Genomic DNA, 26,037 nt, shown 5'->3' with positions numbered 1-26,037 from the left:
TGCTGAGACTAAGGCAGGACTGGATCAGGGACACTGAACTGCACCCTTGTGTTTAGCAGGGATAACCCTCCAGAGCAATGGTTCCCAAACTTTTATAGACTCAAGGCCCCCTTGAAAAATGCGAACTCTTGGCGTGCCCTCCTTTTTTGACTATTGAAAAATACTAAGATATTTTGTTGCAAAGAACTCAGAAAGCCCACAGCAGGGCAAAATGCATTGGATACTCTGGATTTCTTTTGAAACCTCTGGTTTTACCTTGGGATGTGTGTGTAAATGTTTGCACTCCTCACAGTGCGAATATTGCTTGGCACCAAGTGGTATGTACAAGTGGATCCAAGTGGATCTCAGGGCACCCTAGGGTACTGCAGCACTTTGGCTGATAATCACTCCTCCAAAGGCTATTTTGATAGCAGCCTTCAAGTCCCTGCAGGGGGGCTGCAAAGAGGATGGAGCTGGGCTGGTCTCAGTGGGGGCAGATGGCAGGACAAGGAGCAATGGGCTCCAGTTGCAGCAAGGGAAGTTGAGTTGCAGCAAGGGAAGTTGGATATTAAGAAAAAAACTCTCTCACTAGGAGGGTAGTAAAACACTGAAACGGGTTACCCAGTGGTGGTGCAATCTCCATCCTTGGAGGTTTTTAAGACCCGGGTAGACAAAACCCTTGCTGGGATGATGTAGTTGGGGCTGGTCCTACTTGGAGCAGGGGGTTGCACTAGATGTGACCTCCGGAGGTCCCTTCACACCCTCATTTTCTATGATTTTAAAGACAAGTTTGTAGGATACCAGTATTGGTCGGGGTAGCTTGTATTCAGCACACAACTAGAGTGCTTTGCACTGAGTGCATTCCCGGAGAGGCAATGGGCTCCCTCCCCGAAACCAGGGCAGTCTGGCATGCCATCCAGTGCTGTCTGTTGGACTGGGGGTACAGCAGGTTGTAGCAGGTCGGGAAGGGATGGGGCACAACTGGCAAGTCCACAAAGGGCTGTGAAACACAACAGTCCTATTCTGGGAGGGTCTGACAGTGGGTGGGTCACACGACCCCATCCTTAGCCGGTCCCTACAGCATCTGCTGCTTGACCCTGTTGGAGAAAAGACAAGGATGAGGACGACCCAGTTCTTATGGCAGAGGGTAAGTCAGTATTGTGGAGTGCTCATGGGGTCCCAAGGCTGATTTTGGGGACAGAAGTGTTTGCCTGTGAACAGATGGGTAGGTGGCTAATATATTGCAGAGGAAATGGCAGCTCCGCATATTGGGGAATGGGCACACAGGGTTTGGGGGGGGGGGGGGGTGGTAGGGAGTGGACGACAAGGGGTCCCTCTTGTAACTGTTCCAGTTGCTTGTGTGTGCATGCATGTGTGCACGTGTGTGTGAAGAAAGACAGTGCTCGTGAAGCAGTGTACACTTGTGATGTTCCTCAGGCATTTGATAATGCACCCCTTTTGATGCAATAGGAGGGATTGCTGCAGCAGAGATTCTCCGTATCAGGGTCTGGGGGCACGCTGAGTTTACACTAGCATAATAGATGCAGGTGTTTTACACTCATGTGAATCATACGCCGTTCCAGAGCAGACAGGTAACCAGCTCTCTCGGGCAATAGCTGCTCTTATAGCGCCTCACCAGTTGGTACAAGTAAAGCAAGCACAGTTATCCTGGGATAAGCTGTGGGCACACGACACCTATACCAGAATAGATGGAGGTTTCTCCTTGCTTCTCTCAGGGGTATTTCTACTCTGAATTGCAGTGAGTTGCATTGGTTACGGTCTGTAAATTGTGCATGTGCTCACTTTTATGTCGCTATGCTAGGTCATGTGTTCAGAGCCTGAGATTTCTACCCTGGACTGCAGTGAGTTGCAGCAGTGTAGGTCTGTAAATTGTGTGTCTGCTCACTTTTATGTCGCTATAATATGTTATGTGTCCAGAGCCTGAGATTTCTGCTCTGGATTGCAGTGCATTACATTAATTTAGGTCTGTAAATTGTGCATCTGCAAACTCTTATGTTGCTATTGTGTGTTCAGAGCCTGAGATTTCTACTCTGGATTGCAATGAGTTACACCGGTGTAGGTCTGTAAGTTGTGCGTCCGCTCACTTTTATGTCGCTATAACATGCCGTGCATTCAGAGCCTGAGAAAGGATAAAAGAAATGGGTGGCCAGAAGCGGGGTAAGGACTCCACTGGGACTGCTGGCAGAACTGGGGGTGCGCTCCTCACATTAACAAAAGCAAGGGAGTTGCCATCGCACCCCTGTGCTAATCCCTGCTTGCATAAAAGGCCCCTTTAGCCTCAGGTTTTGCAGTGGGAGGCTACCCGGTGGGCATCGGGGTCTCCGCATGCACCGTCTGTGCTGGCCCTGGGTCTTCCCCGCCGCCCGGGCCTGTCGAAGCTGACGGGGCTTTTCCGGTTTTGCTCAGGTGGTTGGAACGCTTGGTCCTCATGGGGAGACTGCACCAAGGACTGCGGGGGAGGTCTCCAAACGCGCACGCGGACCTGCAAGCCCCTTCCTGACGAAAGCCTCGTCTGCGAGGGAGTCCTGGAGGAAGGACGACTGTGCAATAGAAAGGCGTGCAATAGTAAGTGGGGACATGTGCCAGTGCACGCGTGTGAGGGGTCGGGGCTTCCTGGGAGTTGTGGTGCTGTAGCCCCAGGGCAGTAGATAAGAAAGGTGCATTTGACGCGAGGCTGCATCTGAGCATCTGCATATGTGATAGCACCATGCAAAGGGTGTGCTCGGCCCTAACCCACATGCACGCATGCTTTTCGCTGTGCCTCTCAAATGCACCCCTTGGAAAAGCCAGAGCTTGCCATGGGGCTGATCCGTTTGAAGAAGGGGAGTCTTGGATCCAGGGGCACCACAGATTGAAGACTGGAACGAGACCCCCCTTCCCTTCTTTGCCATTGGGATGATATAGTCTGCAAGGACCTTAGTACTCCAGCTAAGATACCCAGCGTGGGGATACAGCCTGCATCTAGGGGTTGTCTCTTCTTGATGATGCTGTTGTTGTGGGCATCTCACTGCTCCCTGACTCAGTTTCCCCGTCTGCAGAGCTATTTCCTCCTCCTCTGTAAAGTGCTTTGAGATCTGTGGATTAGGAAGATGCTAAGGAAGACTAATGAGCATGGCAAGGTCTGGGCTGTAGTTTGGATAGCAGCATTTTTAGGAGGGCGGATAGCAGCTGGAGCCTTTCCACCACACGCACCCCCTTAGCATTCCCCTTGCTGCAGAGAGCAGAGGACAGTCGGTCAGTGCCGGGCACCAGAGAGGTACGGATGATTCAAGCCTGTGTTTTCAGGCATTTCCATTTCAAACACTTCCTTTGCATTACCAAAATGGAGAAGGAGGGGGGAAAAAAAAAACCCGCCAGCCTGGCTAATGCAAGCAAATGCCTCTGATTATAATTATCCCCTTCCTTTTTGTTTCAAATTAGCAGTGAAGTATGTTTGATTAAGTCCTCTAACTAGGCAAAGTTCAACAGTCTTCAAAGGCGGGGAAGTGGACTTGCTGACAAAGGAGAAGTTCAAATGGAAGGACAGAAATGGATTCCTCTAATAAGGGCTAAAATGACTTCATGCATTTTTTACCACTTCCATAAAGTGAAATCACGCCACAATTAGGCTTTTCCTCCCCTTGGTTAAGGCACTTTGCCGCATATTAGTTTTCATCATCTCTACTCCCGGCAGCTGATTTGTCACCAAGGTCCTGCTTCAGCTTGCAAAGTTTGGTCAATAGTTCCCTCTGCTGCTGCTAATGGTGGGAGCCCGGATGGAAGAGAGTTAGCACAACAGCTGTGAGCTCGGGGCTTGGGACCTTGGCTCTCAACATCTGGTTTGCCACTGCCTGAGCTAAAGAACCAGCTTAGCATTAGCAGAGAAATCATAGAGAAGCAGGGCTGGAAGGGACCTCCAGAGGTCATCTAGTCCAACCCCTGCCTGGGGCGGGATCCTAGAATCATAGAAAATGAGGGTTGAAGGGACCTCAGGAGGTCACACCTAGTGCAACCCCCTGCTCCAAGCAGGACCAGCCCCAGCTACATCATCCCACCAAAGCTTTGTCCAGCCAGGTCTTTAAAACCTCCAAGGATGGAGATGCCACCACCTCTCTGGGTAACCTGTTCCAGTGTGTTACTACCTTCCTTGTCAGAAAGTGTTTTCTAATATCCAACCTCAGCTTCCCTTGCTGGAGCTTGAGTCCATTGCTCCTTGTCCTGTCATCTGCCCCCACTGAGACCAGCCCAGCTCCATCCTCTTTGCAGCCCCCCTGCAGGGAGGTGAAGGCTGCTATTCAATCCCCCTCCGTCTTCTCTTCTCCAGACTACATCAGCCCAGTTCCCCCAGCCTCTCCTCACCAGTCCTGTCCCCCACCCCCCACCCATTTCCAGCCCCCTCCACTGGACTCTCTCCAATGTGTCCACATCCTTTCTGTAGTGGGGGCCACAGCTGGACACAGGGCTCCAGATGTGGCCTCCCCAGTGCTGAATAGAGGGGAAGAATCACTGCCCTCCATCTGCTGGCGACGCTTCTACCGATGCAGCCCAAGATGCCGGTTGCCTTCTTGGCACCAAGGGCACACTGTTGGCTCCTGTCCAGCTTCTTGTCCCCTGTCCACCCCCAGGTCCTTTTCTGCAGAGCTCTGCCCAGCCTGTCACCCCAGCCTGCACTGGTGCATGGGATTGCTCCCTCCCAAGTGCAGGACTTTGCACTTGTCCTTGCTGAACCTCAGGAAATTTCTTTAGATCCAATCCTCCAAACTGTTGAGGTCTCTCTGAATCCTAGCCCTACCCCCCAGCATATCTACTACCCTCCATCCCATCATCCCTTTCCAAACCATCCCATACAAACCCATAATCTAAATTCTTTGGAAAACTGCCATCGACCCTGACACAACACAGCAGCTGATTTGTAAACAATTATAGGTAGGTTCACTCCCTAACGAAGGGGCAGAGCTATGCTGTATTAACACGAATCACATAGCCATGGTGTTCAATGGGGTGAGGTGGCCCTGAGCTAAGATGCCGACAGACCATTGATACCAGGGCGCTGGATGCTGGTAGTACTGGTGGAGATTAAGTGGTGTTAGCACTCATTTCCCCTGGCTCTGTGCAGCAGAAAGAGAAAGGCAGTCTTTTGCTTGAAACATAGCTTAGGAGCCTAGTTTCTATATTCCCAGCACTGCCACTGATTTACAGGGTCTCAGGCAACTTGGATACCTTTGCTGTGCATGGGTGAGATGCAAACCATCCTGCTGGTGTCTGCACGGGGGCAGTCAGGAGAAGTCACCTGAATTAACTGCAGCAGTGGATTTAAAACAAATTTGCCAAGTTTCCTTGACTTCCCGTGTGGCCCCTCTTATTCTGAATTAACGTGGCCCGAATGATGCAAAGTTAGCAGACTCTGAATTGAGAGCACCCTAATTCGGAATAAAAGCGTCTGCACCGTGGCAAATCCACTTTAAAGGTTAATTGAGACGTACCCAACTGATTGTCCTGTGTTGACCAGGCTTGTGGCTAGCGAAGCATCCTTCCTGCAGTGCGGGGCCATTTTTTGAGAGCCCCGATTGCAGCAAACATGAAGCAACGCAGAGCCCCTTTGCTCACGTCTGTCCACTCTCCCCCCATTGCAGCAGAGCCTGGCCCCAGCGCGGCATCCTGGCTCCTCCGTCTGAGGCCCTTCTGACCATCTCCGAGCATCTGTGCTCCGGGCCACACGTCCTTCATGTATTTTTAGTGGCTCTTTTCCATCTATTCATCAAACGTAAAGATGACCTGAAGAAAGGGCTTTTAACATATTCTGTGCATGCTCTTTTTGCAGCTTTATGGCATGCACAAATGGCCTGAAAGAGGGTTAGCTTTAAATCCTCTCTGCCTGTGTGATTTCTTCTTTAAATATATATATATATATATATTGGGATCTCAAGCGTGTCAGTTCGAATCTGCCTTTGTTTTCCTGGACTGCTTCCCAGCCATGGCAGAGCGCGCTATTGTGAGCTCTTCCCGGGCGCTCGCTAGGTGTCAGACCCACATAAACGCTCCTTCTCCAAAGCAGCTTTTTGAAGGAAGTGACTGCAAAACCTTTTCGGCTCAGAGTTGCTCACGGTTTAAGCTCGTCTCTGGTCTCGCTTCATTAGTTCTCCAGCTACCACGGAGGAGACGAGACCTGAATTTCTAACACAAAGAATGAAAAGGGAAAAAAAACCCCAACCCCTCTCCACTTGACCGCCAGGCCTTCTGCACGCGCTGCAAAGCCGCCAGGAAAAAGGAAAGGACAGGGATGCAACTTGGAAACTTAGTCCATTTCCAAAAACAAACAAAAAAGATTAAACTGCCCAGGTAAAGGAGGGGGGCTAACAAAAAGCAGAGATCTTCACAGCCTCTGGAAGGAAATGCTCACCCTCTTCTGCTCCAGCTTTCTCTCCCTGACATCCTTCGAAGTGGCCTTGAAGAGCGAGACCTGAGTGTATGTGGTTTATTGGCAATGCTCCAGGCCAGGAGGAACCACCCTGCCTTGCACTAATTGGCTCAGGTTCTCAATTGGTGCAAATCAGGGCAACTTGTGGTAGGACCATGTTTTACCATACATAGCTGAGGGTCCAGGGGTGGCTTGCTTTTGTTGCTTTCATTTGGCATTGCCCTGGCGATGGATGCTAGGTAGACAGAACCTCTTTTGTGCTACTGCATGTCTCCTACTCCAGTGATGCCCTGAAACACGTCCTAAAAATCAGCAACGGGAGCTGAAAAGTGTGCCAGCGTAAATGAGCTGTACCTGGTTTTACACCAGTGCAAAAAGGCAAGGGACTCATCATGTGGCTCCCTAAGCCAGGGTAGCTTTGCCCAAGCAGATGGAGAATTATCCCTGAAAAGAGTAAGGGGTAAAATCTACAGGTGTGGGGTGCGTACCTCCATCCCGGTATGTTAAAAAGCAAGTGAGGAACTACCCACTTCCCAACAGCAAGGTGTAGTAATACCCATTTCCGGTGTGAACTGCTGTGGGATTGCTGTCTGTCCCTTCCTTATGCCAGTGTAATTTGCATTGCTATAAAAAATCAGTGCAAATTATCCCAGGACATGTGAACGTCTGCCCATGCCTTTAGTTGGATGATTTAACATGGACATTGGTGCCTGGTTTTTCAGACCTCAGAGGGCTTGCGATAGTCTTCAGTGTCGTTTGGACTTGAAAAACGAGGGGTTGGACTAGATGAGTTCACCTTCCAGCCCTGTTTTCCTATGATCCTATGAACAGATGCAACAAAATGAGGGAGTTGCCAGCTAGCAGCTGCTGAGAGATCTTAAAAACTAGGGCCGTGCTTGGTATTTCCACTGCCTTGGGGCTCTGTCTTTGCCATCACCTCTGCATAGCAAGGCCCGGTCCCCATTCTCTTCATGCCCTCATGGCCAAATGACACCCTTCGATGCAAGCACAAGGCACTTACCAGCTTCCAGGGATAGTTGTGCATTTAGTCCGAGAGCAAAAACCTCATGTTTTAAACCAGTGATTCTCAACCAGGGTGAGACATGAGGTGCCTTAACAACCTTTGAAGAAGACTACCAGGAGATAAGCTGGATAAGCACAACCCCCAGAAAGAGCTAAGCAAGGGCCAGCTTCTCCTCCTTCTTCCTGGCCCCTCCAAGCAGGTCAGCACTATAATAAATGAATTAGGTTTTGAAAGGGGATGCTGCTAAATTCACAAAAGTTATGGAGGGGGCCTGCAGAAGGACCTCCGGAGGTCATGTAGTCCAACCCCTGTGCAAACCATCCCATGCATATCCATCATCTAAACTCTACATAAGACTACCCTCAACCCTGAAATCAGCATGTCCTTCCTGGGGCAGACGAGGAGGTTTCTGCCATCTTCGGGGCTTGGCTCAAGGTTTCTTTATGAAAGCAGCTGTGTGAGATGCTCCCCTCTATCCTTGGCATCAAGGGGTTTCTGCGGTGGTGGCTGAGCAGGGCTGAGAGCAAAGAGCCGGGTACAGCAACCTTTCTGGAGACCGGGCCGACTGCGGGCATGGATGGCATCAGTGCAAGGGGGAAGGTAGCAGGGAGGGTGCATCACAGCCCAGTGCCAATGCCAGAGCTTAGTAGCGCTGCAAACCTAGGAGGGCTCAAAGATGCAGACAGCCTGTGCTTGTTCCCAGGGAAGAAAACCTGCCCCCAAGCCAGCTGAAATGGTGCCATCCAGTCTGGGGAAGGCAGTGCCAAACTAGAGCTGACATTTCTGAATATGCAGCTCCCAGACTTCTCCGTTCACGTTCCAGAGACAATCAGGGCTTGATTCTGCCGCCAATACATGCCGGCAGATCTAGAGGGATGCTTTTGATTTCAGCGAGCCGCCTCTGCCTTTACATTATTGCAGCGGAGATCAGGATGTGGCCCTCACGGTATAGCATTTAAAATAAATATATATGGAGACATGCATATGTTTGCGCTGACATTCAAAGGGCTGCGGCTCATCCTCACTTTCTACCGCCGCCCCCAACCTTCATTAAAAATAGCCTTTCTGCTGGAACCACCACCGACAATGATACAATCTGCGTGTGCACTGAGAGCCCGGCTGTTTTTTGCAGGCAAGGCTGGGAGTCGTTGCAACCTGGAGCAGCATCTTGTCCTGTGCATCGCTAGCTCCTATAGCTGCATTGCCTCTTGCCTTCAGCAGCGTGTTTCGTGACGGGGAGTCACTAATGATGCAAAGAACCAGGAGTTTCAGGGGCTCAGATTGAAACCCAGGCCAGATTTTTGCCTGGTGTATCATCACGGGTTCCCTGACTTCACATGTGTACACCACCTCTTCTGTCTGTGCTTTATGATGGGCTGGAGAGTCCCCCTTTCTTAGCTGCATCCCGTGACTCCTAATTGCCACCTCTCCTTCTCCAGCATATGCCCCATTGAGATGCATGTTGTTGCTGCATTTACCTTGTTTTAAGTGGTTCATAATCAACGCCCTGACTGCTGTTAGATTATGGTTTGTATGGGATGGTTTGAATAGGGGTGATGCTTCTTCTGGCAGAGGGTTGGACTGGATGTGACTTTTGGAGGTCCCTTCCAGCCCTATGTATCTATGAAATCCAGTGCTCTGGCCCTTTGAGCACATCTGATGCCCTATTCTGGACTCTCCTCTATTTGCTCGGTGTCTTTTTGGCAGTGAGGTGCAGAGATGGGCCTGCAGGAAGTGGCTGTCCAGCTGTGAGCGCACAGGCACGGATGATCGGCTCAGTGTCCCGAGCTGTGCTCTCTCTGCATTGGCAGCCTCTTCTTCTTCAGACGGGGTGTAAACTCCCATCTCATTCGTGTCACGGTCCAGCCTTGAGGTCTCTTTCAGCATCTCTGCTTCCTAGGTCCTTCCTTGAGCTGTCGTTTTTTTAGGTGCAATGCCCCTCTGTTATTTCTCCAGTGGTCTGGGCACTGTCCATGCAATTCATTCACAGGTGGCTTATACCTAGAGCATGACTATCCGTGAGACCCAAAATAATATAGGGACAGACTTGGATCCTCACCTAGCTCCTCTCCCCATGCTATGTTGTGGAGGGGAGGTCGAATCCTTGCCGACTCTGGGCCCCATGTCTTATGTAGTCCCCCCGCACAACATGGAGCCATCACCCCTTGACTTGGCTGCATGCCGGCTACATCTATCCATGGGGAGTCTAGTCCACCCTAACTCCAGTCTATTTTTTTCTCTGGGTCCTTCCACCTGGAGCTCAACAAGGCCCTGGGGAAACGGTGGCAGTGGGCGCATCTAAACGTGCACTTTAATGTGCATTATCTTATTTTAATGCGCATTAAAGCATCACCAAAAAGTACGCTTTCACTAATGCACCTTAAACTAAGCTAATGTGCCTTTTTCTAGGACGTCAACATGGAGGTACTAAATTTAATGTGCATTAGCAAAAGCACATTAATGAATGTGTAGACGCGCCCATCGCACATGAACTTGAGGTCCAGTTTGGTCCTCTGCTACTCCACTCTGGCACTCGTGTCCCCTGCTGAGTTCAGGGGAGCAGCTGGGTTGGGATGCACTCTTTTGGGTATGAGCGGCTGGCTGTCTGTGCTGCTTGGCGTTCACTGGGATGAGAGGTGGCAGCCTTGACTGGTCGCGTCAGTGGGGGAGCTGCAGTAATCATATTGCTCCTCTGAGCCTGAGAGCAGCTGTTAGGCGGCTTTAATCAGACAGAGCTCCAGCAGAAGGGTGGGCAGGCCCGTTTCCTGCAGAGACAGCATGAGAGCCCGGTGGTGTAAAAGATTGTGGAGCAAACCAGAAAATAGCCCCAGTGAGACTAGGCAGATGCATCCTCAAACCGGTTGCTGCAGTTGCCCGAGGGGCTTGGAGAGACACGAGAAGCCTTTTGCACAAACCACCCACCCAGGTAATGTCTCCTGCCCCCGCACTTGTAGGCTAGGGTCAGGGGCACACCGGGATTCAACACCTTGAGTGCCACATGAGCATTGGGAGCAGGATTTCTGAGAGGGGTCTGTGCCCCATTGCCCGCACGGTGCTCAGTGGGTCTGCAGCTGGGGGATGCATAGTGCTGAGGCCTCTTGCACAGGAGGGAGTTTTGCTGCAGCATCCAAGCAAGTCACTGAGACAGCAGCCGTGTCTCAGCTGGGGAAAATCCTTGCCGACGATATGGGAGACAAGGGAGATAGATGGAATTGCCTTTGTTTTTTTCTGTCCGCTCAACCCCGTGCCCCAAAATACAAGGTGCGTTAAGCTCTGATGGTGCGTCTACACATTCAATTATTGTGCGTTTGGTAATGCGCATTAAATCGAGTACCTCCATTGAGAAGTACTGGAAAAGTGTGCACTAGCCTATTTTAATGCACATTAGCTAAAGAGCACAGGTTTTTTGTGATGCTTTAATGTGCATTAACTAGACTAATGTGCATTAAAGCACATGTGTAGACACACCCTGAGTTTTTAACTTCATGCACCCTGTGATGGCTTCTGAGGTTTCCATTAACCCCTGTAGCCCACCCTCATGCTCAGCCCCACACCTGCTCCCAGTCTGCGTGACTGCCGTGGGCCAGCCCTGCTCACCGACGCCTGGAAATGACTATAGGATCCTCCTGGTTTTGACCCATTTCAGCCTGGAGGCTTAACGTTGACTGGAGTGGACTGAACTGGGGGCATAACTGGGGAGGGTCAGGAAGGTGAGGTCAAGGGTAGGTAGAGGCCAAAATCCCAGGGTAGGATATCAATGGATTTTGCAGTATTTCAGTCTGAGATGGAGCCTGGGTCCATGCCGTCCATAGCGCAGGATCAGGACTAAGCGGTACCTCGAGTTTTGCATCCCGCATGTCTTGGAGGTGGTGGGCAGCTGGACGCTGCGATGGCCATCGGTCTTTGTGTTGCCGGCAGCCTCCCGACGCGGGGAAGGGAAGGCAGAGCCACCGCCGCCCCACGCCAGGGCTCTGCCGTCGGGTGGCTGCGGGGGAAGGAGACGAGGGCGAGACTTTCCAACTGCCCTTTAATTAGGCAGCGCAGATTGGCCTCCCCCGCAAACCAAGCTGCTTCTCATGAAGGCGGGCTCCTGGCAAGGGCTTGCTAAATCCTTCCTCTCTCCCTCCTCTGCTTTCCCTCGCTTGGCGGTAGCTGCTGGCTCACAGCAGCCAGGGCCTGGAAGCTTTGTTAACTTTTAGGAGCTTTCCCAGGCTTCCCGGCATGGCTTTGTCATCTGGCGAAAGGACAAGCAATTGTTTTGTGCAAAGAGCCTGGTCCCAGTAGCTTCTGTTTGGAAACAGAGCAGTTTCTGGGGCCAAATCCTGCTCGCTCTTGTGAACCTGAAATGCTGCGGGGTGGTTTCGGAGACACCGAGAGCAGTTTTGAGCCTGGGGCATCTCTCCTCCAGCACTTCCCCGTTCCCTGGTCCAGGCTTTGGCATGCATCAGTCTCCTTTCCCGGCTGGCCAGCATGCCCAGGCCTTGCCTGCATGGCAGGTTGAGCTGAGCGGAGGCGGGTGGGAAATCCGGAGGATCTGGTGTCGACGCAGGCAGGAGGGAAGCATTCAAGGTACTTGAATTGGCTTTGGAAGCAGAGGGACCGGGGGCTTTCCTGAGTGCATCTGTGCACACGGCAAGCTTTCGTGGCCTGACCCAGGGCCCGTGAAAGAGAGAAGAGATTTCCGTGTCCTTTGCATTGGGACTTTTGTCCTCTAGCTCAAGCTGTGGTGGCTCCAGCTCTTCCCTAGAGAGGCCCAGGATCTGTCAGCTCTGCCCATTGCATGGCAGGGGCCCTCTCCCCGCAATCCCTCTCTGCCCCGCACATGGGGGGAAGGAGGGAGCGCTGCAGATTCAGAGGGACTAAGTACGTCACCCCACAGCCGTGCTTGTCTCTAGATAGTGCTTTTCATCCCAGATCTCAGAGCTCCTCACAAAGGAAGAGGAGGCTTGTCAGTGCATTGCAAAGGTAAGCAGACCCCTTAGGGGACGGTGGAGAAACGGGCTCGCCACACTGCCTATAAGGTCAGCAAACAGCCACGGAAATGCCCCTCTTGCTTTTTTGGGAAGGCTGGTGCCCTGCCGTCAAGTGCTCCTCCTGGCAGAGCCCCTGCTTGGGACAAAGGTCACAAACCAGCTCCGGATATCACCTTTCGTGGGGTCGGGTGGCAAAGCCCCGGGGCCGGGATCCCGAGCCCGATGCTCTCGTGAACCGGCGGTCGCTGATTGTTGTCGTGTGACGAATGTAACCTTGTAGTGAAAGATCTTCCAGCGTGAGCCTGGTTTATTTACATGACCCATTGCCTCGCCATAGCCAATGGACGCTATAATTCCAGAAGCCAATCGCTGAGGTCCACAGATAACAGAAAGCGAGAGGACGCCGACGAGCTGCAGCAGTACGGGTACCCGGCACCGCAAATAGGTAAGCTCCTGAGCAAGGCGGCTGCCTCCTGCTCCGGGAACCCAAGCACTAGGCAGCGGTCAGGGTAGCTTAGTTGGCGTGCTCCTCTCTTTCCGAGGCCCAGCTGTTTCTGAGGTTGAAGGACACGGGGTCATCAGGCTGCCAAACCCAGATACCGGGGCTACGTTGTCACTCGGTCTCATCCCATCCTGCTCTCTCTGCAGGGCTTGTCCTGGCACCCATCAGCATGATAACAGGGCACAATGGAGATGGGGTGAGAGAGACAGAGAGAGAGAGGAGGGTCAGCTTCTCCACGGAGGTCAATGGGGTGGCTCAAGGGGTGTAGACTGATGTTATTACACTGAACCCAATCCGCTTGCCTTCACCCTGCCCGCTTGCAAGTCACTGGCTGTACATCTGATGCACATCAGCAGCTCCTGTCATCCAGGGTCCATTAAGCCAAAGCTGACTTTACTGGGAGATACAGGGGCCATGCTCTTTGCTGCAGTACCCGCTCTCCTTGGGTGCATCAGTGCCTGCAGACCTTCAGTTGCACGTGGGGTGTCACGTCTGAGTGTGGTCGGTCACACCAGGGAGCAGGGCTGGGAGAGCAGAGAGCCTGGTCTAGGGCCTTTTGTTTCGGGTCTCTTATTCCTGTCTGGGATTGCTGCTGTGATGGGTGGCATCCTGGCTGGATGGACCAAGGGCTTTGCATGCAGCTCTGCCGCTCCTGCGAGGTTCCCAGCTCCTCCTCTCCCTCCCTGACTCTGCCCTGCTGCCTTTTGCTGGAGGAGCTCGAGCTGGCGCATAACTGAGCAGCGCTGACACCCGCTGCGGGTTAAAAGCATTGCCCGCAGGCCGCTGGAGCGGGCTCTGCTTTCGAACAGGCTCGGAGAGGCGGCATTGCAGGGAGCCGGTGCGATGACCTAGATTACGGGGAATTAAGGCCCGATCCTCAGGGGATGCAAACTAGCCTCCATCCCGGGAAGTTGGCAGCGTGGCACCAGGCTACACCTGCTATCGATGTGGCCTCGTGTTGCTGGCGTGAGATGGTGGCACACAGCGCAGTGGCTTTTCCCCCAAGAAAGGGTATGATCATAACAGGGTAAATCAGTAGCTTTGCCTTTTCCTTTCCCATTTGCAGGATGTGTGGCACAGAAATGGGACTCCGGGGGCAGAGCCCAGCACAGCTAAATGCCAGGGCAGCTCAGAAGGGAGACAAAGGGGGCAGATGTCCGGCAGGGCTTTGCAATGCATGGGTCTCTCTCTCTGAGTCCGGTTGAGGATGTGCAAAAGTCACAGGAAGACCAGTGCCTCGGGTGATGTACAGCAGCGGTGCACTGCTGACTGCCCCGTGGGGCCGTGCCGATGTACCCCCAGACCCAGGGTGGATGAATGCAGCTGCTGCCCCTGCGTTGCAACCTGGCCGTGACCACATGTGGGCAAGACACCAGTCCTGCCCGGCACAGCCATGTGTGTCTTTCAGGAGACCCCCTCCAAGGCAGGCTGAGCAGCTCCGGGCAAAGCCTCAAATCGGTGGCGATCACAAGGAGATCGCGGGGAAGGGACAGCTCTAAGCTGCAGCCAGGACATTGCAAGGAGGTAGCCGTGGGGGAGAAACCCCCAGTGCTGAACAGGAGCTTGCTGCAGTTTTCATGGCCAAAAAGCAGCTAGTGCATCGTTGGGTACCATCCTGAAGAGTAGCGTCAGGCAGCAGGAGAGAGGCTGCCTTGAGGCTCTTCTAGCGACGGAGGCAGAATCTGGCCTTTAACAAAAAGAAAGTTAATCAATAGCAATTACTTAAGTAGGTGAAACCGTTCTCCTTTAAAGGAGCGGGGCCAGATGCACAGCTGAAAGGCACGGCCGGCAGACGATCAGACCGGAGCGGCACCAGCCCGGATCGTTGTGACTCACCTTAGAGGATGCTGAGATGGGCCTGATACCCTTTGGTGCCTGCACCAACTCAGGGACATGTGTTTTCCAGGGTGCGAGGCTTCAACGATCCCCCAAAAAGACAAACCCAACAGCAAAAGCTCGACAGGCGAACAATACCTTGCAATTAATATAAGCGGGGCCTGGCAAAATGCAAGCTCTGAGATGCCCCCAAATTGCCTTCTCGTCACAGCTGTCCCTATGGGGAAAGGGCACAGGCTGAGAGCAGAGCAGGAGAGGAGACAGAGCTGCAGAGGACATTTGCTCCTCTATTAGTGCCACGGCGGTCCTGCCTCTCCTCTCCTCTTCTCTCGGCGTGGAGATGCAAGCACGTGGCCACGGCTGCGATGAGTTTGCAGGGCGCGTTATTAAATTCTCTGTTCTCTGCACACCACGCAGGCAGCAAAGGGGATGCATCAGTCGTGCCATGGGCTTCCCCCCCTTTTTCTCTCCCGTTCAGCCTAAGCCCTGAAAGAAGCAGATAAGAGAGACAGGCTGCTTGTATCAAGAGCAGGGATGAAGCAGAGGTAGGAAAGCTGCATCCCTATCTGAAATGAGGAGCAGTTCAGGGTGGATGATGAGATGCGGCTACACCCCAGCCTTTCCCAGCCCTCCCTCTGCCTTTTATACTGTCCGTTCGGATGTGTCTTTGCTAACGAGCTGCTAAAGGTGAGGTGGTAATTGCTTGGCGGGTGTTGAAAAAATAAACCCATATGTCCGCAGTTGTTTTCTGAGCGGGGCATCGTGGGTGTGATTCTCAGTGCATCCCAGGGACGAGGGTCTGGTTGCCACGGGCAAAGAGATGGGTCTCCTGGGACCGTCTCGTGATTGTCGTCTGTCTGGGTTGGAGCAGGGAGGGCCGCTGAGGTGCTGGCAGTAGAGAAAGCTGTGCTAGGAAAGCAACTTGCCACTGGCAAACTCTGAGCACAGTAGCACCATAGCACTGAAGTCATTGATGAGAGCGGTCTACCTGTCACAGTGATGCGGACATGCCACAGGATACTATATGGGGGAGTAGACGTGGGAGGGAGAGGATTTTCAGCTATTGCAAGGCATCCGGGCAGCATGCCGATGGGTTGATGACTGCAGGGGAGCCTGGCAGTTCCCAGACTTTGTCGAACAATCCCAGGTCAAATGGGTGGAAAAGCAAAGCAGTATTCACCAACTTTGGCTTAATGGACCCTCTCACCTGCATCCTGCCATTCCCCCACACTCGCCCTGAACGGGGGAGAGGGTTGGGAGGCACAACGGCACACACAAAGCCCCCCTCTTGTCTTCTCCCCGTATCGAGGAGCATCCATCTGGTGATGGGAATGGCCCGAGATGGTTGTTTCTACAGCAATGATGGGCCTGAGGTTGCAGAGGTTCATTCTGACTTTTCTCTCCTGCTGTATCCGTGGGAAGTCACGTAGAGGGATTCAGAGCTGGGCCACCCCACCTTGAAAAAGTGTGTGTTATATCTGTGTCCGCAGGCTGATCTTATTCCCCACTTATATCTTACAAGGGTGAAGAAGTTCTTGCAATCAAAAGCTTGTCTAACCCTACCCCAGCTATGCAGTTGGTGCAATAAAAGTTATCGCCCTAAGAAATCCTGGCCTCTCGCATAGTTCCTGCACCATCGTGGCTACAACCTGACTAACACTACCATACGTCTTACAATGGGGCGTTATTGCACCACTGCAGTTTGAATGGCTTAGACCTCTCTAACGCAGATACAGCAGACACCATCACCTGCACTGAATCACACAGGTCTAGGATCCCCCATATACAAATGCAAATCCTCATGGGTTGTGGCCACCACCTGAAATCCTGGCACCCCCATTTGTGCACACCCACAGGCTTTCACAAGCCAGCCAGGCACTTGCAGATTTTAGATCCGAAAGGGAGACAGCACAGGGAGCTCCTGCAGAGCATCTCGTAGGGTACCGGTGGGTTTTGGGGTGGTCTCTGCACCCTGCACAGTGAACCTGCAGAGATGAGGGGCTGGCTGGTTGTTTCTCGTGTCTTTTCTTGGGGTCCTGGAGTTAAGTGAGCTCACGTTTTCCTCTCATCTCCACCTCTGAGGGATGTGTCTGCTTTATTACCGATGTTGTATATCATATTTTGGGTGCACCAGGGGTAATTGTATAGATTCTGAAGAAAAAAAATCCACAACAATGACAACAAGAAAGTTTCATGCAATGCAATGGATCAGCGTTTCCCATAGGAAACCCTTTTCGCCTCGACTCGTGTCACATGGAGCACCCATGTGGCTGAACGCCCGTAAGACGGAGGCTACTTATTGTTCCCATGATGGAGGGAATATGCCAGGCCATCTCTTCCTCTCCCCTCCATTCTCATCTCATATTCAATGGGATGCTGCTGTTTGTCTTCCCCCACTGGGAAGGTATTCAATGGGGATAAAGGATACCAGAGGATTCATAACTTTAAGCCTTTGCTGCAGAGTCACTTTGCTGGAGGTTTGGGTGGGGGGAGAGGTCATTAGGACTGACCGGAGGGGCCATCTCTGTGCTGGTCCACTCAAGCAGGTACCATCTCCATGTTGTGCTCCATCCTGCTCCACCAGTGAGATGAGGGAGAGGCAGGGCGGGTGCCCATCCTATCTTTGCACTTCTCCCCAGTCCCCTCCTTTCTCCCCTGAGCTCCCTAGCGGGTACCAGGCCCAGGCTCCACGGTCTCACCTTCTGCTCTGAACCTGACAGGTGACCCTGCAGCTGAGGAGTGGTCCCCCTGGAGCGTGTGTTCGACCACCTGTGGGGAGGGCTGGCAAACCAGGACCCGGTTCTGCGTGTCGTCTTCCTACAGCACCCAGTGCAGCGGCCCTCTCCGGGAGCAGAGACAGTGCAACAACTCTGCCATCTGCCCAGGTGTGCCGCGAGCCCCCCACGTCCAGGCTGAGGGGCGGAGGTGGGGACTCGAGGGCTCGGCTTCCTACGTCCCCCCCAATGCTCCCCAGGTCAGGGTCTGGGACCCTGAGTTTGGAGACCAGCGGGAGTCTTGTCTCTGCTATTACAGCCCTTACACGGAGGCAGGCAGAGCATCCGGGGGATGTATTTCCCCATGGCACGGGATGGGTCGACAGGGAGGAGAAGAGGATCCCTCCCTGCTGCTTAGTGTGCCAGGCCCAGGGGCTTGTTGAGGGCAGATGAGGAGTAAAGCCGGGTCTGAGAAGCGGGCCTTGCATCGTTAGGCCTTGATGGGATGCAGCAAAACAGACCAGACGCAGCACCTTCCTGCATGAAGACAGAAATCCCGGATGCATTATTGGCCTTTAGGGGCAGAGGCTTTTTTTTAATCCCTCCAAAAACATCATTTAGAGGCTGCTACCAATGCCAGGATCCCTCATGAAATAGGACAGGGGTTTTCTCTGGCTTGGAAAATCCTGAGGGCTCTCCTAGAAATGAAGCTACTCTTGGAAGACTTGGACCCCTGAGGGAGGCTTTCAAGCCGTGGGTGTCTGGGAAGAGTCAAGCAGCAGGCGATGGCCACCCTCACATTGGATGCCCAATTTTCCCGGGGTGCTGGCACATTGTGGAAACCTCTCCCAGGAATGTCGCTGGCCTCTTTTGTGCCTCTGAAAGGAGCTGGTCCTCTCTTCTACGTCACTTTTCCTGCTCCTGAAAGCCTGGTGCAAACCAAACACGTTACCCAGGAGCTGGGCATCACCTGGAAGGATCATCATCTTGGGGAATAAAGTGTGTGTTGGTTTTTTTTAACCTTTTCTATGGCTAAGTCAGTCTTCAAGGACCAACTTTACCATGAGGAAACCACTAAGACTGCCAGTTCTCACTTTCCCCTGCTGCCCAGCATTTCCTTATCTTTTTATCCCGCTGCTTTCTGCTGAAAGCCACCACAACGCTAGGCTTGAACACAATCCTCGGGGAACGTGGTTTGTTTTTTTGCTAAAAAGCAGTGCCTTCTTTCCTTGGGTCAGGTAACTCCCTGCTTGGCTGTTCAGAGAAGAAGCAGGCTTGGGATTGCCTGTGGAGCAAAAACTTTCCTACCGATTGACAAAGATACGATGATGACCCATAGTCCCTGAATACCAGGGCTGGAGTAGATCGTAGTGCCCCATGAAAATGGAGCAGTCCCAGAGAGCCTAATTATGTCCTACCCCAAAGGGGCTGCTCAGCCAATGTCCTGAGATCTATTCCCGAAGGACGTCCCGCACCGTCTCGCATCTCATTGCAGCAGTTCGTAGTGGTAGCTAATCACAACGATGCTGGAGCGAACTGTAAGCCCATCTCACAGCTCCAAGTAATGCCACTGCTGAACAACAGCAACTTAGACGTGCAAGTCCTGATATTTTTTGAAGTGGGGTGTTGCCCTCTGGAAGCTCAGGGCTACGAGAGAAACCTTGGGGCCAAGCAGGATTTGCAGACATATTGCAGCTGGTGCCTTTGATAACAAATGGCCCGAATGTCATGAGGCAATGCAAAGGGTATTTGTGCACCACAAAAATATGATGCATGAAGAGCGGATGGAGATTGGTGAGATGCTGGGGAGAGTAACCGAGAGCTGCCTGGTGCCGGTTCATGCAATGATCTGTTTGTTCCTGCTCGGGGCATCGCGGGCGGGTTGGTGTTGGTCCTTTCAAGGTGTGATCTCCTCCTGCTCTGTGCTGTGACTCTCTAGTGACCTTGGCTCTGCTGGAAGGGACAGTCACTTCCCCTGTTTCCATTGCAGTGCACGGGACCTGGGATGAGTGGTCTCCATGGAGCCTGTGCTCTTCGACGTGCGGCCGGGGATACCGGGACCGGACTCGCACCTGCAAGCAGCCGCAGTTTGGTGGGAATCCCTGTGAGGGCCCGGAGAAGCAAACAAAGTTCTGCAACATTGCACTTTGCCCAGGTAAGATAGTCAACATACAAAGCGTCCTCACCACCAGCTCTCAGCCCGGCCCCTGGGGAGCTGCTCTCCAGGTCCCCCAAGCCATCAATACCAGTATTAATTCCAAAACTGACCATCTCAATAGTTGTGGTAGGCAGGTTAAATCACTCCAGAAGAGGTTAGGGAGTGAAGCATGTTGGAGGAGTAGCATAGGGGATGCTTCTGCTCTGCCCTGTGGCTAAAAGACCTTGGTCTCCAAGGATTAGCACCACACAGAAGCAGGGGGCCAAATTTTCTCTTCTGATTGCCATAGACTGCCCATGAGATCTGTTGCGAGGTGTGGAAAACAGCAGTTTTGCTGTAAGGTATCCACACGCATGGTTTCCTCCTTCCAAAACGCTACTTCTCAAGGGCGCTTCCCTGAACTTGCTTTGCGAGTAATGTGGGAATGCCCCCTGAACCAAGGAGCAAGCTGCAGATGAGGCGTGTCCAGTTTCCACCCGTATCAGAGCCAGTTGCATTTGTCCTGTTTTGCAGGACACCTGATCCAAACTGGCTTACCGTGGCATAGAGGTTTGGAAGTCAGGATGAGCCTTTTGCTGAATAAAATCAGGATGATGGGTCTGTCGTTGAGCTCCCCACAGTAGAGATGATGGATATTTTTAAAATTTGGATGAGAATCATCTTCAAAAATAGGGGGAAAAAAGGCGAAAATGATGAAGGTTTTTTTGAAAATATTGGTAAAGTTTCTTCCCTTGCTTTATTTTTTTATGTAGTTGCAAAAGCAGGTAAACATCCCTTGGTTTCTAACATTCATCCAAAAGACTTTACTTTGAACTTCCAAGCCAGGCAATTGGCTCTGTCATAAAAAAAAAAAAAAGAGGAAATGGAGGAGGTCAGATCTGACAAGGCTGGGGTAATAAAGCATATCCTGAGTTAATATTGATACCTAATTAATTGCAATAAAAATAGATAAATGCATACCCTGTAGCAAAGAGCATAGCGATGCAAAATCAAGGCAGCCCAATGGGAAGTGCTCCACTCTAACGCATGCCACAAAGGTAATCAGCGGCTCAACTCTGCTAAATGAGCGGCATCAGAGGATTCGCTGAAACACAACAATGGGAGCCATTCAAGGCTTTATACTCTTGCCAGTCATATCAGTTATTACTGCCCTGCTCCAAGGATTTATTACTGCAAATGATTGCAATGCTCAGCTAGGGGGACAATGAGCCTTTTTTTCCGTGTCATGGACCGAGCCCTGAGCTGCTCTGGAGGGAGGGAAAGGGGACAGATAAATTGTCTAAATTGAATATGGAAGCAGAACTATAATGAGGAGCCCGTGCTCTTTGCTCCTTAGAAGCTGAGGTTGGTTTGGGTCCACACTGCAAGCGACTGGGCATCCTCAGCGAAAGGAGAGTGGGTTTTGACCACTTTATAGGGTTTGTCCCCTTTGTGATGGGACCCACGAGTGGGGTTGCAACCCAAATTCATGGCCGGTTCTTATTTAGGTTTTCTAAACAAGTTAAAAACTTCCTTAAGAAATTGTTAAAATAATCGTTATCACGTGGCATGGTAGAGTTGGGAGACAATACAAGAACCTGCTCATTATAGCTACATACGCGCATAATCGGGGTATATCGACAGAAGCTAAGACGTGTAGTTAGGCGCTCAACCTAGGGTGAAGGGCTAGAAAATTTAAACACAACGCTATGCAAAGAAGAGGGACAGGATCCCCTGCAAGGTAACCACATTGGTACAAGGTTTGGTAGATTGGAAGGATTTCCATCCACTAGCTTCAGCATGGGGCATGCACGTAGCACGTACCATACTGCCATAAACAATTAAACCAACATATGAATAATCCCCACTTGAGTCAACTAGCACAGTTCTCCCTATTGCCTGGACAAGGCAGTCCTCTATGGATACTCTCTCATTTTACCCCCTGACACCAAACTATGCATTTCTGCACCATAATATAAACCCTGAGCCCTGCTGTATTCAATAGTGTTACTGCTGCCCGTGGGGCTCTCCCACTAACAGCTACATGTGGGCTAAATCTTCATTGGGGTAGACCTATGCAGCTCCCACGTAGTCGATAAAGGGATCAAGTGTCATTGAGAATTGCCCTTTTGAATGTAGGTAGGGCATGGATAGAGGTGTAGACAGACCCCAAAGAGAAGGCCCCAAAGGAGTTGTCTCATTGCAGACCAGATGGACCCAGGCAACTCTCATGGACCCGACGGATGCAGCTTTGGGTTTTATGCAGGTTTTTTTTCCCCAAAGATGCTCACACTGAAAAGCAAGCAGAGTCCTTGGGGATGGCTTGGAGCCGTCGGGTGACAAAAGAGTCCAGCTCTCAAAAAAATCAATTGTATCTGGGACTGATAAGTCCAATGCAAGGAGTTTTCATCCTGAACTGGGCTGAAATCTCCAGGAATGGGGCCTTGGCTGGGCCCTGCTCATCCTGAGCTCGCTCTGATACCAACCCCCACTGCTGAGGAGGGAGGATGTTTTTGATGGGTTAGTTTGGTGAAATCTCTGTTGATCAGAGGCTAATTAAGATGAGACCTTCATCTGGCGGAGCATGTTAAAATAGAGCATGCTAATAAAATGTATTGTTTTGCTTTGCTTTGCTTTTTTGCATATTATCCAAGACATTTCTAGTTGGAGAGATGCAAATCCTATCAGTGTTAGTTCAGCAGTCCCACCCTGAACATTAACAACACACATGCACACATACACATTCATGGGTGCTTATTAACTTCCACCCATCCTATTGGGTATTTCTTAACACAAAGGGTAAATGCCACTGATCAGTCTTGAGTTTTCTGGGGGAAAAAAGGGTCTCTCCCTGAAGACGGATAGAGGTTTCAGGCGTCACAGCTCTTCCTTCCTCCTCTTTTCCTTGCATACACACACACACACATGCACTCCTTTGCACTCCTCTTTTCCTTGCATATACACACACACATGCACCCCTTTGCACTCTTCTTTTCCTTGCATACACACACACACACATGCACCCCTTTGCACTCCTCTTTTCCTTTGCATACACACACACACACATGCTGGCCCAAAGTTTTTTTGACAGAACATTTTTCTATTGGAAAATGCTGATGTCTGTAAAATCCAAATGCTGTGTGGGAACAAATTAATTCCTTCAAAACTGTCAATAAAAATTGCCAACATCATTTGTTTCTCTAAGGTCCAAATGTTCCATTTAGGCTTTTATGTTATAAATTATGTTACAATTGATCGGGTTAAAATTTGAATCACCTAACGTGCACTTGGGTGCCAGCATGCCTAAATGCGATCCTATACATATCGGTTCCCTGAAAAAAAATTGCCCCTTCCTCGTTCCCATTTTGCACGACTCCGTGTTAAGGCTAAGATGAGACTTTTCCAGGAGTGTGCCGAGATGTCCAAGTATCACCTAGGCAATGGAGGGATGGAATAGGAGGTTTTGTTTTCCTAATCATTTGGGTCTTTGCATTGTGCTATGCCATAGTATGATGGTCAGGAGGTTCTCTGCCAAGTCACTGTCGTCCCTCTGTGTGTCCATGCTTTATGCCTGTGTCTGCCTCTTCCCCCTGCATTATACGTGGCACCGCGGGCCTGGGGCTGTGCCGCCTGGGTCTTGTGGGTTTGGCTTTGCTCCCGGCGAGCATGGTTTTCACATTCTCTGTCTCTTTATCCCCCTTTGGGCCACTCAGTGGATGGCAACTGGAACGAATGGTCAGGCTGGAGCTCCTGTTCCACCACTTGCTCCAACGGCACCCAGCAGCGGACCAGGGAGTGCAACGGGCCCTCGTACGGGGGAGCAGAGTGCCAGGGGCACTGGGTCGAGACCAGAGACTGCTTCCTCCGGCAGTGCCCAGGTTGGTGAATGCATTATCCTGGAGAGAGGATCCTCCCTTTGGACTTCCACAAAGACAATGCCCTTTATTTCCCCTATTAAAGCAATAGCAGAATAAGATCATAGCAGTAGTCCACACAGTCTGAAATCCTAAAATGACCAGATCCTGCAGAAGAACCTGCCTGGTGGACGCATCTTGCATACCCTGCCCCTAGGGGGTGGGTCTGCCTTTGGCACACGCCATGCAAAATAATGGTTTATCCATTTTGAAAAGCGCCTCAGTGATTTGGGCGATTCAATCCCTTTTCCCCACCAGAGTGGTTTGGGAGCCTAATTGTCAGGGAAATTCAATAGGACTTAACCGCTGAAGTCACTTGTGCGCTTTGGAAAAGGCTGGCCCCTGACTCTATTGAATTGTTTCTACCATCAAGTCTTTTTTTATTGTGACTCTTTTACCCTCTTTTCTTAGGTTCCCTAAGTTTTTATTTAAGTAATGATTGTAGCAACCACCATGGTAATGTGTGTTCGAGCCTTTGCCTTGACACAGCTTGCAGGCTGCTTGAGGTGAGATGAATGCATCATTGCCCGGGAATCACAGGGATTTTAGTGATGTGTTCATGTTGAGGGCTACTAAAATCCTTGGTATTTAAGCTGTTGTTGCTGGCACTTCATGTTTGGAAATAACCCTTTTGAGTGGGCAGGTCCCAGAAAGGCCATTCAGGGAGGAAGAGAGACCAGAAGGGAGAAGATCCACGCCAATAGATTGCATTCTTCTCTCTGGCACCGACTCCGCGGCATCATCTCTTTTTAGCACAGTTGCAATTCACCCCTCTGTGCCAGAAGCCAGACTGAGTGGGCTTTGTGCAAGGAACAAGTAGGGCTTGTTGGATGAAAGAGCATCCAAGCTACAACCTGGGAACCGGCTACGGGGCAGCAACACCTTGACCCCCTTGTCAGCAGAGACATAGGATGGTTGACTCCCGTCTGCGCCAGCCGCTGTGCCCATTGCAGACTGCTTTCTACAGATCTGCCCTCCATGCATGGCAAATCTACCTGGCTTCCAGTTCCCTTCAGGGTTAATAGACATCTTGAACATATCTGAGGGTTTTTTGGCAGTGGTGGTCATGAGTGTGTCCCTGGTAGGTCACAATCAAAGAGCACAGCTCCTGGGCATCAACTTGCTTCTTCCAAAAACCATGCATACTCAACTGGTGAGTAACTACTACTATCCTGCCCCATTTTTCAGAGAAAGAAGCTGCCATTTTTGCAGCCTCTTGCATTTGTTCTCTTGAAGGAGCTACACCTTCTTCTCCCCCCCCAGACTACTTTATCTAGCGGCAAATATAAGCCTACATGGACCTTGCCTACATGGACACTGCTACTTGGGCCTCATCCTGTCTTAGTCATAGAAACATAGAAAATTTGGGCTGGAAGGGACCTCAGGAGGTCACATCTAGTCCAACCCCTGCTCCAAGCAGGACCAGCCCCAAATACATCATCCCAGCCAAGACTTTCTCAAGCTAGGTCTTGAAAACCTCCAAGGATGGAGACTCCACCATCTCTCTGGGTAACTTCTTCCAGTGCTTCACCACCCTCCTAGTAAGAAAGATATTTTCCTAATATCCAACCTCAACTTCCCTTGCTACAACTTGAGTCCATTGCTCCTCGTTATGTTATCTGCCACCGCTGACAACAGACCTTTAGGCCTAGATCTTCAAAGGCAGTTAAGCACCTAACTCCTATTTCGGCACGTGATTGCCACTGCAATCGATGAGAGATACACAGGGAGGCATCTAAATAGTTTTGTGGTCTTGGATCTTGGCCTCCATTACCAGACTGATTTAAGTCATGTCTACATTTCACCCCAAAGCATGCCAGCCACCAAGGTCATATCAACATAGAAAGATGTGATCAGAATATGTCTTTGTTTTCTTCCATAGGTAGGAAAAGGAGAAATTTGGACCCTTACCTCACAGGGCCCCAGTGCAGACAGGGTTTGCTAGAGCTGCACTGTCTAAAATGGGGATTAACCTGACTAGGAATTAGCCCCACTGTGCCTGGGTCTGTCACTGCTCTTGGCAAGTCACTTCCCCGTTACCGTGCAGGATGAACGAACGCTTGTCCGATGCTTTGATGAATGCCGACTTTAATATGGTGAAGTGTTTGCACTCAGTTTGCAGAAGCAGTCGGCAAAGTTTTTGTGGAGCCAAATAACCTTCCAACCTGCTAATCCAGTCCCATTTCCAAAGCACGTGAAACTGCCCTGCCCATTGGGAAAAGGCAGCTCCTCTGTTGCCAAAGCATCTATAGCTCTTTTGCACCGGAGGCCAACGGCATAAAAACTGATGCTTTGTTCCAGCAGGGAAACGTGCCAAATTTCCATACCCCCCCTCACTTCATTGTAAACAGCTGTGGTGCGTGTTGGCAGAAACCAACAGCTTTCACTCCAGATCAGATGTCTATGAAAATGCCCCCAAATAATCCCTGCAGCACGTTAGTGTTTGCTCGATCAGGGGGTGAAAGTCACTGGTGAGAATCGATGTGAGTAGGAGCTTTTTCAAGTCCCTAAATATGCGTTTTATTAGGGATTCACCGCCT

General features: G+C 51.2%; 1 protein-coding gene across 1 annotated transcript in view; it reads left to right on the top strand.

Moving 5' to 3' along the window:
- Nucleotides 1-26,037, top strand: part of ADGRB1 (adhesion G protein-coupled receptor B1) — a 238,589-nt gene that overhangs the window by 49,249 nt on the left and 163,303 nt on the right. Inside the window, 5 exon segments of the mRNA XM_025208578.1 lie at nt 2,407-2,565; nt 12,732-12,839; nt 17,453-17,617; nt 19,437-19,601; nt 23,297-23,461. Coding sequence (XP_025064363.1) covers nt 2,407-2,565; nt 12,732-12,839; nt 17,453-17,617; nt 19,437-19,601; nt 23,297-23,461 — 762 coding nt within the window.

Source organism: Alligator sinensis, unplaced genomic scaffold (genome assembly GCF_000455745.1).
Source record: "Alligator sinensis unplaced genomic scaffold, ASM45574v1 scaffold326_1, whole genome shotgun sequence".
Classification (NCBI taxonomy): Eukaryota; Metazoa; Chordata; order Crocodylia; family Alligatoridae; genus Alligator; species Alligator sinensis.
Note: the sequence above shows the minus strand (reverse complement) of the source record. Positions and strands in the feature narration are given on the sequence as shown.